This window comes from Temnothorax americanus, unplaced genomic scaffold (assembly GCF_048541705.1).
Source record: "Temnothorax americanus isolate GAGA-0224 unplaced genomic scaffold, ASM4854170v1 Scaffold1, whole genome shotgun sequence".
Classification (NCBI taxonomy): Eukaryota; Metazoa; Arthropoda; class Insecta; order Hymenoptera; family Formicidae; genus Temnothorax; species Temnothorax americanus.
The window spans coordinates 4,009,985-4,029,838 of NW_027509230.1; the positions used below are offsets into that span (position 1 = coordinate 4,009,985).

General features: G+C 44.2%; 1 protein-coding gene across 8 annotated transcripts; it reads right to left on the reverse strand.

Annotated features, from left to right (window-relative positions):
* Window positions 1-123: 123 nt before the first annotated feature.
* On the reverse strand, window positions 124-19,661 carry Dhc64c (dynein heavy chain, cytoplasmic). Of its 8 annotated transcripts, none has more exons than XM_077415288.1 (22): window positions 19,220-19,661; window positions 16,831-18,443; window positions 16,589-16,724; window positions 16,147-16,520; window positions 15,856-15,891; window positions 15,140-15,211; window positions 11,670-15,020; window positions 11,195-11,589; window positions 10,800-11,110; window positions 10,626-10,714; window positions 10,376-10,405; window positions 9,093-10,239; window positions 8,514-9,009; window positions 7,606-8,221; window positions 6,612-7,406; window positions 6,312-6,513; window positions 5,996-6,191; window positions 4,524-4,641; window positions 4,064-4,435; window positions 1,213-3,975; window positions 924-1,121; window positions 124-716 (listed from the first exon to the last, which is right to left on the reverse strand). In XM_077415288.1, the coding sequence occupies exons 1-22, from the start codon at window positions 19,461-19,463 to the stop codon at window positions 282-284; spliced, it is 13,989 nt and encodes a 4,662-aa protein (XP_077271414.1). In that variant the 5' UTR covers window positions 19,464-19,661; the 3' UTR covers window positions 124-281. The 8 variants fall into 8 exon arrangements, with proteins under 8 accessions (XP_077271414.1, XP_077271337.1, XP_077271730.1 ...); XM_077415211.1 differs by lacking the exon at window positions 5,996-6,191 and adding an exon at window positions 5,363-5,561 and having other exon boundaries at window positions 19,220-19,660; XM_077415604.1 differs by lacking the exon at window positions 15,856-15,891.
* Between the last annotated feature and the right edge of the window lie 193 nt (window positions 19,662-19,854).

The window sequence follows — 19,854 nt, forward strand, 5'->3', positions numbered from 1 at the left end:
CATTTAATTATGGTCTATGCGCCGAAAGTATTCGTCTCTAATTGTCACAATCAGCACAAAATCCTTTGGAGAAAGCAATTCAGTGTAAAATGTATATTTCTTTAATGTTTTTTATACTTTATATAGGTTTGTAGTAAGTTGCATGTTACTATGCCCTCTTTTCTTTACAAATGATGTAACATGCAGTAATGTGTCGTATATTGTTTTCATTTTATCGTGATAGTACTCTGCTTCAGAAGCGGTACAATTTGCTCTAAACGGTTTTAATTGTTAAGCAATTATTAATTCAAAGCAGTGGATGTTAATACAGCGACCCCCCTCTCGTAAAAACTGTGCGGTTCTTGACTAGGAGCGATATTCAAATCGACAGTAAATAGCAATTCGGTACGAGTGCTGTTCAAGTAAACCGGCAGGGACAATTTGCCCTTTCTGATATCCTCCGTAGATGATCGCGCCCATCTTAGCATCGTGACTGGTAAGTCAGTCATGATAGTTGAAGTTAAATACAATTGATTATCTTTACACTGCGCGCCTTGCAGCTTCAAACCAGTAACGGCAAAGGAGCAGTCATCCGTGGCAATGTTATCGCCATCACCGATAGTTACATTCAATTGCAGTTCCTCGAGTGACCAACTATTAGCCTGAGCGATGCATTGTCTGGTCGCAGTGATATAAGCTTCAGGATTCAGCAAACCTCCCAGCCAAACTGGGAAACTCTGAAACGCAATAGCAATCGCTTTATAATTTTGCTGGAATTATTGAGTTGTATCTATTCGGGCGAGTTCAATGAAAAGCAGAGATATTTCTAAAAAATAGTATAATTAAATTAGGTACACTTAAATAAATAGTATAACTGAATTTTCATTCAGTGATAAAATATCTGGGACAGTAGAGCAAGGGCTATAATGAAAATCGAAATAAACCTTTATCTCCTTCGCTCCGCCTTGAGAGACCAAACGTGAGACTTCCTGCAGTTGCGAAACCCTGTGGCTAAAATCGGTGATCCATTGTATGACTGTACAGCCTCTTGGCACGGTATATCTCCTCCAACCGCCAGGTAGAATACCCTTTACTAACTCAGACAGCATCGTTCTGTGATAATTGGTCTGTTTTTTCTCACCCTGTTAAAAATATATAAAATGCTGTTACTTCAAACGACAAAAGAGTTCCATTTTACATCCAAGAGCAATAAAACAGAAGTAAAATGCTTACTTGACAAATTAATACGACATCCTCCAAGTCATGGATAACGTCTTGAAGTAATTTCGCACCGCTGTTGACTTCCCTCTCAAAGTATCTGTACAACGGATCTTTGATATTCTCGACTGTCCTCTTCAAGGTTGGTAAATTCTTTGGAAGTAATTGTAACCACGTGGAGGCCGAATTATGCAGGGTCCTCATCCAAGATGGTCGACCGTCCGCCTCAGCTTCCCTCGGCGTATCCAGAGACTCCTCATTCGAGTACGCCAGTTCATCCTCGTCCTCCAACTGCTGCATCTTGAGAAGTTTGGAAACCAAATCGGTGCCTCTTGTGGTTAAAAGCACTTTCTCCGCATTATTCGGCAGGCCGAGCCAGGAAGGTGTTTGTCTATCCGAGAGAGACTCGATCCACTTCAAAAAGTGGTCGCGCCTAGTGCCATCCGGCATGGTGATGTGTCTTTGATTGCCTTGTGCGCCGTCGATATTGGCGACAAGGGCAAAGTCAGCTTCGAATGAGCGTGGAGTGAAGAGCTTGCGCAAGAAAGAGGCCAGGAGACGTTGATCGAAATCGTTGTCAATCTTGCCGCCGTAGATGCACTGTGAGAGAAGAGTCACCAGAGCATCCCAGGGAACTTTTTCCGGCGGTAGGTTCGTCCTGCCCATAGCCGTGGCTTCGATCCACGTGTCCAAAGTATCACAGGCGACTCTCAGGTCGCTCTCGTTGAATTCGTAGTGCTTGGCCCAGCCCAACGGCGCGTAACGCAGACGTTCCTGCACGATTGCGTGGAACCACGCGAGCAGGAAGTAGAGACGAGCCCTCTCGTTGGGTGCTCGCATCATCCTCGAGGCGGGTACGGTGCTGAACGTACGCAACAAGTTCGCACGTATGCCAGGAGGCGGCTCGAACACGAAGATCCTACCAGCTCTCAATAAATTCACCGGCACTTTAGGATTAATCTCCATTGTTAGAAACAGTCGGAAGCAAGCGTGCGGCTGAAGACTATGCAGCTTCTTTTCTAATTGCACTAACCATTGCGGAGCAAGATGAACGTTCTTCAACAGCACCCATCTGCCGGCCTTCACAGCCATGTTTATAGCCCGATCAGCCTGATTGAATCCTTCCGCCGATCCGATAGCGATGCTAGCTATTTGCTTGCCCAATTCCGCGGCTAGGTCGTCCACTCTGCCAGAAGCGTCGAAGCCCGGCACCGAGCACAATAAAGCTGGCACGGTAGCCTTCAATTGGTCCTCTACGACGGATGCGAAATCGAGCTCAGCCTCCGCGGCCGGCATGAAGGACTCGTTGAAAGCCGAAGCCACTACTAGGGACGCGGCTGCGATTACGCGATCCGGTCGAAAAGCTTGTATTATCAGCAACTGATGCATCGCCGTTCCTGTGGGCGACAACGGCTTTTCCTCTTCCCAGAGCTTCGGCACGCACGTTTCGGGTGTGGGCGACTGTAGCCACGCGCCGAATTCCGAGTTCTCCTGAATCTTTTCCGCGAGCTTCTTGAAAGCGGGCAGTCTTATGCTCAGACGCATCATTGCCTCCTGCTGCTCTGAACTGAGATTGGGTACTGGAGGCGCCCGGATGTTAAGCACGCCTTCTTTACCGCGCAAGAAGAACGTGAATTCGCTGTCGTAAGTGGACTCCGAGGGTATGCCCTTCAGGTGGATACGACAGAGCAGCAGAGCGAAAGTCAGCCTATCCGTGTGCAGCATTCCTCGAGCAACTCGTTCGTAACAGACGGCAAAGAGATCGCGCGTGATTTGCGTAAGTCGTAGACCGTAATCCGATATACCGGACAATTTCGGGTTTTGCGACAACACGGACGTGAAGATGTCCAGGAACATCTTCAGCGAATATTGATACAAGAAGTGCACCTGGTTGAGGCTGTCCATTGTGAAGTACATGTTTGAACACGCTTGAGACAGAGGCATATACTGCTGCGAGACCGTCTCGATTTCCGCTATGACCTTGTCTGTTTCCTCTACTTTCTTGCTGATGTCGGCGGCCTCCTGTTTCAGAGTTTCGAGAGTGGTGATCACGGAATCGTCATCGAGGATCTTGCCCTTGGCGTCGTTCAACGCTTGCAGCAGAGACTTTTCGAGTTGTCGCAGCCTCAGATGGAATTCTCCTTGAAGTTTCAGCAGGTCGGATCTCTTTTCATCGATGTCCGGACGTTCGGCCTTCAACACCTGATTCAAACATTGGCTCTGCAAAGAGCTTCTAGTGACGGTGAAGTTAACGAATGTCACGCGTGAACAGATGTCAGGTGGGAATTCCACCGTCGGGTCTCTCGTCGATAAGAAGATGACGAAAGAAGGCGAGAGATCTATATCTTGGTCGCCGAGCGTGATCAGCACGCGTCCACCTGTTCGCCTCAATTCTCGGTTCAACACAGGATTCAATATAGGATCGTAATTCTCCACATCTTGGACCAGGAGGGGATTACCGAATCGTAGAGCACTCTCGAGATTTTTCCTGAACGAGTCGTCCAAGAAACTGGTCTTCGTGATCTTCCGGTCTTTAAACTCGTTCAAAATGAATTCTGTCGCCTGTCCGGATGGATCGATGATCAACGGATATCTGTTGAAGCGTTTCAACATAATAGCATTCTCGGTACAGAGATCGTCGGTCGGCAACGCGTTCGCCTGCCATCTCAAACGCTCGTCCGGATTGGACAGGTATTCCGTTCTCGCGATGTCAGGTCTGAATTGCAAGTTTGCGTGTTGCAGGTGTTGGCACCACGTAGTGAAGAGATTTTGGCGATACTAAAATAAAATACATTTCGTTGTGAATTGACATAACTTAATACTCCGAATCCAAAAGAAAGAAATATTAGGAAGAACAGGAACTCACGTGTTGATCGAAATAGCCAGCATAAGCTAAGAAAGCGGAAGATAATAGAACGTCTCCGATTATCGTAGACATTTGACTCTTAAACGTTTCGCTTGTTGCTTCCCATCGTTCCCTTTCGATGACCAAAGACTTTAACAAAGCGATAGATCTATCCACCTTGGCTTGCACGCTTTCCAGATCGGCTTTGATGGCTTGCGCCTGTGAGATAAGTTGAGCGTACTCCTCCTTGTATGACGCTATGCTCTGCTCCAGTTGAGCGATCAAATTTTTCACTTCCTCGCCCTTTAGTTTGTTAGTTTCTGCTTGTCGCTCCAAAGAATAGAGCTCTTCGCGCAGGGGTTCCACTCGCTTCAACATATCAGCATACTCGATCTGAAAATATATTTATCTTTAAAGTTCATCCTCTTGGAAATTATATGAATAACGTATGCATCTTTTTAAGGTTTCAAACGAAAATTACCTGCGCTATGGCCCATTTTACCATAGGACCACAAGCTAAGCTAGCACGATTCACTTTCTCGAAGTTATAATCAGGGTTGCTCAGATAGCGGCTCTTCATTTTTTCCCTCACTTCGTCACTAAATAAAAAATTGGTTAATCTTTTTTGTCTTTAAAATAAAGTAACTCTTTCACTCTATTTTAATATAACATTTTTATCATATACAAATATTTTGTAAAATATTTATTTTTTTTTATCATCAACAACTTTTAATTCAGCACAAAACTAGAAACTTACTACAATTACTATAAAAACAGTACGTACTTCATATATGCTGTCATATGTTATCAATATTATAATTTTCAATAAACAAGATTTAGGCGCGTTAATGTTAGTGACAAATTAATCGAACGTTGTTACCATGCAATAAAAGAATAATAGTAGTTATATATAACAATCTTTGTCGTTAAAACTTGTTAATATACACATTGCATGTTTCAAAGCGGTTTCAAAATTATTTGCCAATCTGGCGCATTTGTAAGAAATTTGATTATCACAGAGGTTGTTACGATATATTGATTAAATAAGTGTAAAAGACGTCGGTTCACTCATTGTAATATTTAAAGAAATCTCATATTTCCACTGTATCCAGAATACAACAACGCAAAAAAAATGAGACCAGCAAACACGTGTGAAGATCGTCGTGAATTTATAAGCTAATATTTTAATCGTAAATGCGGTCAAATATAATCGTATTACAATTTAGCACTAATATTGTACCGTACACAATATTGTCTTAAGTTTGTGACAGCTGATCTCTCTCGCCATCGCTAGAAAACAAATAATGAAGGCATGCTTACGTAATATCCTCGGTACTGAAATTAGAGACAATGGTATTGATAAAATTGTCCCTCATGATGACCGCACGGATAGATTTCCAGTCGCTGGCGTTTTCGCCGAGCAACAAGCAGATAGACTCCAATGCGACCTTCACAATCGCCGGCGGATTCGCCATGGAGCGAACCTCGACTAAATGCTGTTTCTTTATCGATTTCACCGCTGTACGAACAATCAAAGAGGGCATTATATAGTACAAAAGGAAGAAGATGCGCAGGCATTAGGAAGTTATAGTAAAGTTACATGAAAGAGAATGCTGGCCTTCCTGTGTAGCTGACCTATAGCGTTAGACTTAAGAGAGGCAACATAAGTAACATACATTATATACATGTTACGTCTCATCTTTACATTTTGCAAAGAGATATAAACGATCTGATGAAATATTTTCGTTGTTTGCAATATTTTCTTACAAAATATCGTTATTGTACGATCTCTTTGCAGTTGTAATGACGCAGTGACGCTAAGTGAACGTGCTAAAATCGACGTGTATGAAAAGGAGACACATTGTTGTTATGAACTGCAGCTCATGTTTCATGTTAGAACCCCGCGTGCGCGAACGTTGAACATTCAGCAGACCCGGTAGTCGCTCCGCTTACATGATATTCTCCGTATTGAAACTGACGATGGTGGGAATGAAGCTGTCCTTCATTAAAATGGCACGAATCTGCTTCCAATCTGTGGCGTTTTCCTCGAGCAACAAGCATATAGATTCGAGCGCCAGTTTTACGACAGCCGGCGGATTCGCCATGGATCGGATCTCAACAAGATGCTGCCGCTTAATTGCCTTCACGGCTACACTCAATGCAAACGTTTTTCAGCGCAAGGTGCGATTATACCGCAATTTTGAAACGGAAGTGATTCGAAAAAGTTTATATAATACTGCAATAAAAAAATACCATTAAAGATACATACCATTTTGAGCATCAATAACAGCCGGTTCCACCAGGGCAAGATCCGCCATGACATCATCTCTCTTCTGATTTATAGCCACCGTTTGAATAGCCAGTTGTTGTTGGATCTCTTGACTCTGCACCTTCTTCTTCTCGGCTTCCTGCTGGTCCTTGACCATCTGTCTTAATTTCGCATTAGCAGCTTCATTCTTAGCTTGCAGCTCCTATGGGAAAACAGGATAATACAAATGTGTAAAAGGTTCCGTTCCATTAAAAGAAGAACAAAGATAAATGTTTCTCGTGAATTCAGCTTATGTCTCACCTGAGACTTAACAGCCAAGCTCTTCTGCATTTCTTCCACCTGCTCAACTGTTTCGGCGATTTTACTTAAACCGACATTTAGATGCAACTGTTGTTCCTCCAGGTCACTTCTCTTCTCTTGATACAACTTGACGAAGTGATTGATAAAATCTAAGTAATGGCGCGGCGTGATTGCCATTGTTCTGGCACCTCTCTTAGCCAGTCGCGTGTTTGCTTTGTGCAAGGTCTGATGAACGTAAACGCACGCATTTATCACGGCATCTCTGTGCGTCGGTTGCGGTGGGATCAACGAGCATACGGACGGGAAGAAGTCCGGACACTTCCACGTGGGTCTTTCCAAGTCGACACGATTAGTGAATTCTTTGCCGACCTGGAACAACGCATTGTCCGACCAATCGCCGAACCAATTCAGTACGCATCTGTTGAATAACGCAGGCGATGTCGCCGCGCGATCTTTCAGGCCGTCCGTACTCGGATTCATTGTAAAAACGACGTGCAGATTCTTCATAACTTGGCCGGTGAACCATTTGTACAATTCCTCGTTGGAATCCAGCATTAGACCCTCTCGCTGAGCACCTTCTTTGCATTGGGTCATGAGTGTCGTGTATTCGTCACCCTCGAACAGTCCGGGCACTTCTCCATTGGCGAGCAACGTGTTCATGCGCTCGAGAAAACCGGAATCCAGCACGTTAGATTCGTCGAGAATAAAAGCTATCTTTTCGTCCTTGCAACCGGATCGTCTCAACACCTGCCGTAAATCTTCATCGAAATCTTCACCGGTGTATTTATTGTGTACCTAATCGGAGATATTGATCGATTAGAAAAACATACTTGAATTGAAGTATTAAATATGTCTGCGTTTTGATATTCACTATACTGAAAATCTATAGTGTACGTGACCGTGAACTATAGATTTTCCGTACTGACAGTGAATATGGGAACGCAGTCTATTTGTTATTAAAACAAGTTTATTATCGATACAAAACAGAAATTACCTTAATTTGGAAGATGGACAAGCCATTCATCCATGCAACGAATCTCGACAGAGTAGTCTTACCAGCGCCAGAGACACCAATTAGCAACAAGTGTCCCTGAGGCTGTCGGAAAATTCTGTCAATACGCAGGACATGTTCAAGAACCTCGTCGAAGAGCACCAACGGCACATCCAGCTCTTCCTCGTAGAATACTTTCAACCTTGCCCGAACGTAATCTCTCAGCTCTTCTCTATTCACCGGCACATAGTCCTTTGACAGCCAGTTACTGTACAAGATCGGTCTGGCCAATGCTTTCTCTCTGTCGACCGACATAAAATGTTTCAGGGCCACGATGTCTATGTTCTTGTTTGTCCAAGCTCTCTCGGATTCCTCCACCAATCTATCTTGGAATAGACGAAGAGCTTCATGGGCCCATAAACGCACCAGACCTTCCACGGAGAGATTGTCAAGCGGTCTAATGGCTTCGCAAATACCGCGCACCCAACGTGTCATTTCACGCGGAGAGTACACATAATGCGGTTGCATGTCCTGAGTAAATCTCTCCTGGGAGGCCAGATAGAACTCCACCATTGCGTTCGTTAAAGGTTCCGCGTAGCCTCTCAGATTAGGCGTCAATCTATAATTATGCAGAAAGATTTCTTTTATGTTAATTAATATTTGTAAGGTGATGCTTTTATTACGAAAAAGGAAGATGTATCTCGAGACAATATAATAATTATGCTAAATAAATACAAATAAACGAAATTCTTGCGTGACGAGTGAAAACGATGGACTTGCGATTAGCATGTCTCTCATTTCATATGCGCTTTATTTTTATACGAGATTGATTGAAGATTGTAAACGAAACAATGTAAAATGAGAATGGTAACTTATATCGAAGTCCATATTTCAACAGACAAGATTCTTACCTGAGCATGGCACGCGTGAATGTACCGTAAATCTGCTTGAGCGAGGTTTCTCCAGGATAATCAACGTAAATGACGGGTACATGTCGCAGGAACCTGTGACTGAGAGGTTTCCTGCCGGGGTCTGTAGGTGGATTACAGGCACCTACAAACTGAATTCTTTCCAGAGTGACCCATGCCTGGTCACTGGTTCTATAAAAGCCTTTGTGTTCCACCAACTGCCTCAAGAAAGAGATCACACGTTGCGTCCCATAATTATCCATATCAGGTAAATTGATCTCATCGCAGAACAGAACCAGCCATTTGCCCAACTGCACCGGTGAGAGTACAACGCCGTTTGGCGTTTTACGATATTCGCAATAGTGATCGAATGTTTTGAGTAACAGTTCGGGTGTCGTCGCGGAAGAGAAGTTAAGTCCGACAACTTCCATGTCCGGAAGTGCTCGCAAAGCAGAGAATAATGTCATGGTTTTGCCAGAACCGGGTGGTCCACACAGTACTAAACATAAAAGTAATTATATTTTTAAATGTATAAATAATACAGCAATAATAAATGTGTTTGTTAGATAAGTAATCACTTACCTAGAGGTTTGTGCTCAGCCAGCCAAGTGTACAGTAGACTCTCGTGCCTCACAGTGTCTAAAGTTGGCACGACAATATCTGGGCTAGCTACCTTATGAGTTTCCACTTCAATTTGAGGAACTTTGTTGCTCCAAGGCAACCACTCGCCATGTATATTTACTTCAAAGTCTATAATAGGTATATTATTTTGAGAAGGTAAAGGTACAGTTGTAATAGATCTAATGAAGTCACCCAAGTCGGATCTAACTTTTAATTTAGCGTCTCCCGCAAAGCTCCATAGGAGCGCGTAAACCAAGCACTTGGGCATGTAACGTTCCAGTTGTTCGCTCGGCAAAGGAAAGTCGATGTGAGAGTGATTATATTGCAGTACATTGCGAACGGCTTGATTTAGCATAGAGAATAAAGAACTGAGAGCTCGCAAGCGCGTGAAGTCCATTATATGTTCCTGCCTCATGGCGTACTCCAAGCATCTCACTACTAAACCGTCCGGTGCGAAGTAACTTTGCATGATGCTGGCGACTTCTCTCTGCACCGATAAAGCAGGTGATAGAGTATCTTCTTTCTCTGAGGCTTTCTTGCCAAGATTGTCCTCCTCGCCGTCCTCCAATGGGATATTTCGCAGGCGTAGCATATAGTTTTCGAATATCATTTCCGTTGACAGCACGTCCTCCGAGAACCAAACCATACCGCATCGCGATACGGTAGCCAAGGTAGCGTACTTAAGGTCTTGCACTTCGAACATAACTCTTACGTTCGGCGGTAAACTCAGGCGTTCACCATTGGGTAAAGTGAGTAGCTTGTTGTCGTCCAACACCGAGTTTAGGTTCTCGACCCATTCCGGGTCGACATCTCCGTCGAATATGATCCATTGCCGCTTGTTGATTTCACCTCTAACGTTATCGATTATCTTCCTCAATATATGCGTGAACAGACCGTCCGTCCATTCGCGCGTATTTGGATCTAACACGCCGTACAACGTTTCTTTGCTGATCGCTTTGGGATCGATCACATGGGCGACACCTTCCACACCTTCGAATCGCTCCAGCGCTTTAAGCAGCACCTTCCAGGCCGTTGTTTTACCAGATCCACTCGGGCCGACCATCATTAATCCATGATTTAAGTTACAAATTTGGTATAATTGAAGTACCTGAATAAATAATATAATAAATAGAAGATTGCAAGAGAAAGATAATTCGCGATCCCCCCCCCCCCGATATAATAAAAGAAAAATATAAAAAATATATTAATAGTTACAGACGTAATTATATTTAGGTTGATCTCACCTTCTCTACCCATGTTTCACCAACCAAATCCTTAGTATGCATAAACAATATGAAAATTAAGTCTTTAAGCATGCTATTAATATATATGTACATATAATATACAAGAAATGTAGTTACTATTTTGCGAATAGAGTAAATATCTTAATTTGTGTTATTGATAGCGCACGAGAAGATAATTAAAATTATAATGAGAATTAGCGTTAAGTATCATTTATTTTTTAGAAACTTTTCTATTAGAAAAATGCATTACCTTTTCTTGCCAAGCTCCTCCTTGTTCATCACCTTCGCCACATACTAGGTATTCCTCAGTGCAAACTTTCCTGATCTGATCTTTCAATCCTGGAATAAAATGCATATATTCATATAGAAATTTCCGCGTAACCATCTATTTATAAAGATACGTATTATTACAATAATAATTTACCCTTCATCTCTGCACGCGTGTAATTCACGTTAGGGAATACATCGCTGAGCAAACTGAATAATAATGGGATATCCTCGGCAACCAATTTGGGAACCATCGTCTCGCAAACAGATTGAATAAGTATCTCCTGCTCAGGCAGATTCTCAGCGATCGAGGCTTCATCAATATTGGTTTCACCACGGCTATGCATGCCCTCCTTGATCTTTTGAATACGGTCGCGTTTCACGTTTCCGGCAGAAATCAACACAGATTTAAGGGCACGTAATCCGAAATCGTAATGAGATTGATTAGAAAGTTGTTCATCGCAAAGCCTACGAAAGGAGAAAAGTTCAATAATGCAACAGATAATATTTATTATACACACACAAGATGCTAATGTGTATTCGAATACATACTTGAAGAATGGCACAATTTTACACGCCAATTTTTCCGCTGATCGGAAACCTTGACTGAAGAGCATTACTTCGGCAATCAGTTGTCGATCAGGTGTGGTCATAGCAAGCGATCTGAAGAGCTTCTTCAGATTGTCAGGTAGATTGGAACGTCCGGCGTATCCGGGATTCATGGTGATGAATATAGCCATATCGGTGGAGACTTTAACTTGTTTTCCAACCAATTCGACACACAGAGTCCCTTCTTTCTTGCCTTCCATCTGACTCTTGAGCGCTTCTTGAATCGTCTGCACTTGCTGAGAAACGGCGGATAACATCCGTTCTTCCAAACGATTAAATTCGTCGAAGCAACCCCACGCACCCACTTGACAGAGACCAACAAATATACGACCCATAGCCTGTGAGAAATAATGATAACATAAAGCATATGTTTCTTTTTATCGTTAATATTATCGAGCTTCTTTTTTTTTTTACTTACCTGGAAATCGAATGTCTCGTCACAATTAAATACCAATACGAATCTTCCAAGCTGATGACCTAATGCTTTCACAGATTCAGTCTTTCCTGTACCAGCTGGCCCGAATGGCGAACCACCAAGTCGAGCTTCTAATGCTTGCGTCATTGTTAGGTAGCATCTGTCAGTCAACGGTGTCTGCACCAGCCGATCTTGTACACCTAAGTATTCAAATCCATAGAAGAACTTAGCGTTCGCCATATGTATCGTGAGCTGCTGAAGCTCTTCCGTTTGCCTAGGATCGAAGTAGAATCTCATTTCACACAGCCACTCGAAGGCCTTTGGATTCGAAACTCTGTTGGCGATCAATCGTCTGGTAACGGTACGCTTGTGTACAAATTCATTGATCAAATGTTCCAACTTCTTTCTCCTTAAAGACGGCTGCTCTTGAAGAACAGAGTCGGCCAGAACGTTCAACGTGCTTTCTACCTGTACCAGAACTCTATCCAGCGGGTTTTTGCTCGGGTCTACTTGCGCTTCATGGAGAGCCGCTTCCACATCTTCCGACCATAAGATCTGTGCAGCTAGAACGACTATCTGGGCTTGATAATTATCGCACCACGACATAAACGCCTGAGAATTTATATTGCTATCTTTAAATTGCTTAATATCTTGCACCGCTTTCGCGAGGCTCGAGGCAAGCGTTACGCGCATTTCTTTCTCCACGAGCGACAACCACTCGTTGATCTTGGGATGATCGACTGTAGATACCGGATTCTGGAATATAACTTCTTCACCCTCGCGTGAAGCGACACCGGTGATAACCGTGTTATCCTCATTTAGCAGAATAGCGGCTACGCCGGCAAACATCTTCTTGAAGTGCTTCTGCAGCCTTGCAATATTTTTGCTGTTACCAATAATCTCTAACAAGTCCTCGTCACCGACAAAGTAAAATCGTGGGAAAGAAGTTCGTTCTCTTTCCAAGTACTCGCCCAGTGCCTTCTGTATCTTGCCAAGAAGATCGGCAAGACGTTCGAGCGCCCTTTGAACGCCAGGAATGTTCAAAACGTCTGTAACCATAGGGGATTTGGATACTTTCTTCATCAGTCCCAGGAACTCGGAACTGATACTTTGGAAACGGGATGTCTCCACCGGTAATAATGTCTTGATATCTGCGCTACCGGAGAAGATGCCTTCGAGATAAACCCATCGTCGCTGTACGTCTATCCACACGTCAAACAGAGCGTTAATTCTATTTAACTTTTCTTCCCATGTCAAAGCTTCTTCCTCGAATACCTTGTAATACGGCGATAGCTTCATAGCTGCCACTGAATTGATGTGTTCTTTCACCTTATTGAACAAATCGTCCCAACCACGTATCAGTCTGCATTTATTTTGGTAATTTATCAAGTCCAGCTCATATGTTTGCCATGACTCGCGTACTTGCTTCAAGAACTCCTCGAGTGCCATTTCGCCCTGAGCCACGAGGATAATATCTTTAACTATACCTTCATTTTTCTGAAGATTCACGTCCCAGACTTGGCCGAGAGTAAGCTCGCTCAATACCCAGTTCACTCTGAGCTGCTTCGTCAATTGTTTCCAATGCCGTTCTTTGAGCGCGTCGGATTTCAGTTCTACAATCAGCATGTTCACTTTCGTATAACTCTGTAACATCTTCTTCACGTACTCGTACGACGAGTATTGCCTTAATCTCGCTGGAAGTTCCTTCAATTGCGCCATCATCGTATCCAACTGTTGACGCAACTTTCGCGGTTGTACGGAAAGCCAAGGTTTCTCGCGCGTTTCGTCAATTTGTGTCCATATTCTCGACAGTTCCGACCAAACTCCCCTCAAGTCCTGTAGCTCTTCAAATACCACCTGCATTCTATCCTCGCTAGTCGATATCCCGCCTGGCTCTTGCAGTTCCAACGCCTCTTTGGCTTTGGCTACATTATCCCTCTCTTCTTTGAGCCTAGCGAATTTACTCTCGAATAACTGCAGCTGTTGCAAAGCATCGTCCGGTCGCAAATGGCCTTCCACCGGTTTGCCCCTTTCCCAGTCACTGAGGAAGTCGGTGGTTCTTGTTTCAACCGCCTTATCTTCAGCGACGATTTTCATCTGCAGAGACGCCACTTGAGTTTGAATGCTGGTATCTTTGCGTTTGATTATTTCGTTGAACGCACCCCATTCTCCCTCTATATTATCCACGTGCAGCCAAGAAGATGGGAATTGGAATCTCTGACGTTCAAGTATCCTTTGACCTTCGCGATATATGTCTACTTGTTTCTCCCATGCTTTCATCTTGCGTTTCAGGGATTGCACGTATGTTATAAAACCGACTGCATCGGATGTGCTAGCTGCTTCGATGGACTGTTGTTCTAAATCACTCCTGGATTTCGACACCTGGGAGTGAAAGCTCGCCATCTCATTACCCAGAAGCGTTCCGAATTTACCCAAAGTTTCTTTATGCCACGAATCGTACTTCAGAGACACCTTACTCTGCACTTTTGCAAAATCTATGATCACAGGTCCGAATTCACGTCTCGTGTCCGAAGTATCGAACGTGGTTCTTGTCTTCTTTATGTCATTGAGGCACTTCATCCATAAGTTAATATTTTCGCCCAATTTGCCATAAAGATTGCCCGGCTGCAGATCCCAAAGAGCTTGATAGCGTAGCCATTGGTCGACATAATCTGCAACGTCCCTCATCTTGGATTCGACCGCTTCGTACGCTGCCTCCAGCGGTTGCTTACCAGCAGGTAATTTCGTAAGCAAATTTCTGTATGTTCCCGATTCAGGTTTATCCAGCCCGACCTGATATCTCGAGCTTTGGAGACGAACCTGCGAAGTAACAATTGCCTGCCAGGCAAATAACTGTTGCATTATTTGGAACCTTGCGTCTTCGATGCTAGGATATAAATACATAGTCTGATTGGTAATTCGGACTTCGTGGATCTGATTTTGAATTTTCGGATCGCCGCCAGGCTTATGCGTCGGTTGCACGGGAGCGTCCGTGTCCATACTCAGGTCCACTTCCTTTTTGTGACCGGTTAGAGCATCGGTCCACGCTTTTATTCCAGCTTCCAATCTGGCGGCCAAATTTTTCTCCACTTCTTCATCGAGTCTCGCTACCCAGATATGTAAGTTGGAATAATTCTTCAGAGATAGTTCATCTACAGATTTCTGTATCTTGGCTAATATGTCGGCGAACGTGTTTGCGGAATAAGGACACGTTTCAAGAGAGCGAACATCGACATCCAATTGTTCTTCCACAACCAAAAGATCTTCTACTCTTTCTTGGAACGATACGACAGTATCCGATAAACGCTGCACGTATTGATCGAGTTTGTAGCTCTCCCAAACTAGTGCAATACCCTATAAAAAGACAATCAATATAGTTATAACATTAGAAACTACACAGTATAAAGAAAGCAAATATAGAATAGCGAATTTAAAAGTTTTATATATTTTATATAAAACGTCTCAGCGCGTACCTCGGAGATCAATGATAAGACATCTTTACGCATACCAGCGACCAAGGGTATGATACTGGCTTTGTCCTCAATCTAAGAAGAGATTTCCTACATTATTTCTTTAAATTTGTAACGTTCGTAATAATTTTGGTACAATTTTACAACATAAATTACAATTTATCATTCAATACCGAACTCAAGAGTATGCATACTTAAAAATTTAATATAGATAATGTACAGTCATGTGATAATTAGTATGTTTATGATAGTTGGCATATTCATATCAAATAGATGAAGCAATTATATGTATTATATCGCCTCCAAGCACTTTCCGGACATGCGGATAGCCTCATTTATTGAAATTTATAAATAAATCCATAATTGCACATTTATAATTATATTTTTAAGTATTCGCCTTTATATGAATTTGAAAGTTTAATATAGAACGTATGTGTGTGTACATTTTTTATCGGTGTCCTTTAGAATATTTGTAAAATTTATTAATTAAAATTAATAATTAGACCTCCCGCACATCCGTACAAGCCTACATGTATTTGAAACTAATTGATGTAACATTCGTTAAATATATATATATATATATATATATAAATCAGTAAAAATAAATTATGTGTTATCTTGCATGACAGATTTATCTACGATAGCTAAGCAGGCAGACAATAATGCATTTGCATATATAGGCAAGATGCATAATTCTTGGAAGCGTCATGTATGACTACCTTTAATGCGGGACAATGGGGACTCCGATTGGTAAGCTAAAAATATTGGAGATCCAAAAAATTAGAGATATCAATTATTCTAACATTTACCCTTCAACACCTGGCACTATTACCCTAGCGTAATCTATCGTTTTGTTCGGACTGTTAAAGCTTTAAAAGTTGCCTATGTCAATTGTAATAATTCATAAAATGCGGAAACACCCAGAAAAAAAAAGAAATCGATTGTTGGCTAAAAAATTGTTGAACTTCTTGATAACGATAACTAGGAAATTATTACCACGATCGTCTTACCTTCTCCAATGTTCTCTCATAAGTTCTGATGCTTTCAATGAGACTGATGGCGAAGGGATACAGCTGGTTAGCTTGGTGAGCCTTATTCACGATAGGTAGAGGCACGCGAAATCCGAGGTTTCTCAAGTTTCTCACTTCTTTGGATAGCGTAATAATCTCGGGAAGGAAATTCACTTTCAGTTTCAGCACATTGCCGCGCCCCGTTCTCGAACGCACGCTCTCGATCGTGAAGATACGTCCGGTCACACCGAGATTCCGTGCCTGCACCTTGCGCGCCCAGTCATCGAAAATCTCTTGCGTTGACAGTTTCATACGAAAGCTATCCCCGTCGGCTTTCAGTTTTTGACCCTCGATATGACTCTCCCATCCCTTGCCTAAACCACACGCATGTAATATTAAGTTGAGAAAATAATTTCTACAGCTCGAGAGGTTGGAAGATTACCCAGGACATCCTCGACGCGTTTCAAATACATTGTCAATTGGTAATCGATTTGTTTGACCCATATTATTGATCCAGCTACAGGTGGCAAGTCTCTCACCATGCTCATTCGGCAGCATTTACTTTGCGCATATTGAACCTACGAAAAAAAAAAAATGTTTTCAAAGTCACTAAAATGCACCTATTTGTTTAAAGTGCAAATACGTATGCTAAAGTTAGCAGCTATCTTAACGTTTATTTCATACCTTAAACTTTTCGTGCAGCGCCTCAATATCGTCTTTGACTCTCTGTATAAGCTGCGTCTGATATTCCCTGATGGCGCCCCGAATGTGCGGCCGTACGAAGAGCGCGTTAAATCGTGAAAATATCCTGAACATTTCATTCGCGTTCTTGGCCGTGCCCAATTGATCACGGAGATGCGCCGTGATCCGCGCCTCCACGCGCTCGATGCGCTCCTCGTATCTGTGCACAGCGGCATCCCAGGATTCCTGTCCCTCCTTGGTGATGTCCAGACAATCCACTTCCTTCACGTTCTCGTACGCCAAGTTAACTTCGCTGATAGCGTTGGCGTCGGCGGCGTCCAGCGCAAATTCCACCTTCACGTTGTCGTTATCGGCGTTCTCCATCGTGGAAGCGTTGCTGCTCTGGCGTACGGTGGGTCTGAGCACGCGGACTATCACCGTTCTCAGCTGCTCGTGCTGCCGTCGGAAGCGGCGCATGTGCTCCATCCTCGACTGCAACTTCTTGTGCGCCGGCAGTACCCTCCATACCATCTTCATGTGCTCGTCGCGCTTCTTCTTCACGACGTCCCTCAGCAGCCCCGTGAGCTTGTCGTACTCGTCGTCCCAGGTGGTGAAGACTTCGAAGCATTGGGCCATGACTTTCTCGAAATCATCGAACGGAATGTGCATCAGACGTCGCGTGCCCAGCACCTTGAGCAACTGTTGCCCCAAGTCCCTCGAGATAGCCTCTACCAATCTCAGCACTCTCTGAATGGGATACTTGGTGCTTCTGATTTTTCTCAAGTGCATGAATATCTGCTGCACGCTGCTGCGTATTCGTTCCAATTCAGTAGCCGACAGCAGATCGTTGATCGGGAAGTCTTTCATCAGTGGATTGTAATCGTTTACGGTGGCCAGCGCCTGCTTCAAGCCGGTGTCGGTGTCGAAACTGACGGTGGCGTGGAATCGCTTGCCGTGCTTGAGTATATCGAGCGTTAGGGAAATCTCGATGCTCTCACGCTTCTCCTGAATGCGGTGCAACGCTCTCTCGAGATTCAACCAGAACGATATCTCCTGAAGGGCCGTACCCGATTCCGGATCGCGGTTCAGTTTCGTGACCTTCTGGATCTCCTTTATCCACCTGTTTACGCCGTTCTGCAATTGATTCAGGAACGTCGAGTCTTCGACCTTGTCGCCGAAATCGGCAACTTTCGGCTTACGACCCTCCTCCTCGCATTGCTTGATAACTTGAGCGACGATCGGATGAACGGGCAACGATATCTCGGGGATATCGATATTCTGCTGCAAATGCAGCAGCCCCATCTCAAGTTCGGCGATCTTCTTCTCCACCAACGGCACCATTTTATCCCCGTCCCGGTGGGCGCGACCCGTTTCCTTAACGTAACTCTTGAAATAGGGCGCCATGGTCTTGCTTATCGCGTGCAGGGTTTCGTACGGCGGCCCGTCGGAGAAAGTGATCAGGCGCACTTGGGAGTGAATGGATTTATCAGCCTCGACGACAATTCCACGCTTCGTCAGAACTAGGGAGGCCATTTTTGGGTTTGAAAAGTGTATCTCGTTCGATATATAATAAGTGGCATTCTCCTTGTCCTCATCTCCCTCGCCGCTGTCTTCTTCTGCAAAGAGAGAGAGAACGGTAAATGTAAAGGATTTCACACGCAACGTTCAATTTTTCAATAATTAGATCACGACGAGAGGATAACTTCGGGAAAGAAAGGCGATGAAATATAAAAAGAAAACTGTACATCGATGAAAACTTTTAATTTATCCAATACCTCGTTCATAATGCAAAACAGAGATTCAAATTATTTGAATCGGCTTATGTAAAGTATATTTAAAGTATTTAAGAAATATATATATATATATACAATAAATATATATAAAATAAAAATATACAAGATATATAATATGATTCACGAAGGACGTTTATCGCCAGGATCATAAATCTGACGGCGCGCGGCGGCTGCGTGATAGAGCGCAAACGCGGCGGAATCCGGATGTTATCAAACTACGCGTTACCGCTGTGCGAGAAGATCGACGGGGATCGTGGCGAAGATCACGATCATGAGGAACGCATGCCATGCCATGCGTCGCCCGATGTATGTAACGTATACATACGTACCGCCGATACGCGCATATCGATCTCATCGGCTTGAGTAGTCGAGTGAGTCATATTTGGCGGGAGAGCGCGGGGCGTGGACGCGGCTTCCTCCCGTCCGCGTCGCACGTCGCACGGCATGTATGTACATAGACATAGGTATGTATGTACGTGCGAATGTACCGTTGCGCGCACCGTCATCGATCCAAGTTAACGCATCTGATAATGGAGGAAAGAGGAAGAAGTAGATGAGGAGAAGGAGGAGAAAGATGACGATCGATCGATCGCGCTCACCTTTGCTCGAGCTCCTCTGCACGTAGAGCGAGCTGACCTGCGAGTCGCCGAGGAACTTGCGAATGCACTCCTGATTGTAGCGGTCATCGAGCGCGAGGTTGAACCCGGGCGGAACCGTATCCTCGTCCGGCAGCAGCACGGTGACGGCCTTGCGCAGATAGTTGGCGAACGTCGGGAACTCGACGATCGCGACGTTCTGCGACTCCGGGGACGGTTCCCCGGAGCCGTCCAAGGAATCGCCCATGCCGGGTCGGTTTCGGTACCTGCCGCTCGCTCGCTGTCCGGTGGGATCGTTCTCGGAGGAATGAGGTCCCACCGAGTGGGACTGAGAGGAGGCGAGCGTGTGTCGCCGGAGGGGTAGATCGCGCGACCAGAATGAACTGCCAGCCTCAGAACATATACTAAGCTGTCAGCGGCGTCAGCGCGACCGTGCTTATCACGTGCAATATACCACAGAACATTACTGTGACTGTGGCCGCTGGCCGCGGCCAACATATCCCCTCCAACTAGGCAGTTCGGACACGAACCACGAACCACCAAATACCGACAATCGAAAAGTGCATACATAGCACAGTACGACAAGTGGATGTGACTCGTAGTTCCAATTCCTGAAAGTGGATGTGTGGCGCTACTGC

Excerpts from the sequence above, each read along its gene's own strand:
- Dhc64c (XM_077415211.1), bottom strand. The coding sequence starts at position 19,463 with ATGGGCGATTCCTTGGACGGCTCCGGGGAACCGTCCCCGGAGTCGCAG. Across the intron at positions 18,444-19,219 it reads GCAGAGGAGCTCGAGCAAAG|AAGAAGACAGCGGCGAGGGA; the intron begins GTGAGCGCGATC and ends CTCTCTTTGCAG. Across the intron at positions 11,111-11,194 it reads AAAATTGTGCCATTCTTCAA|GCTTTGCGATGAACAACTTT; the intron begins GTATGTATTCGA and ends CTCCTTTCGTAG.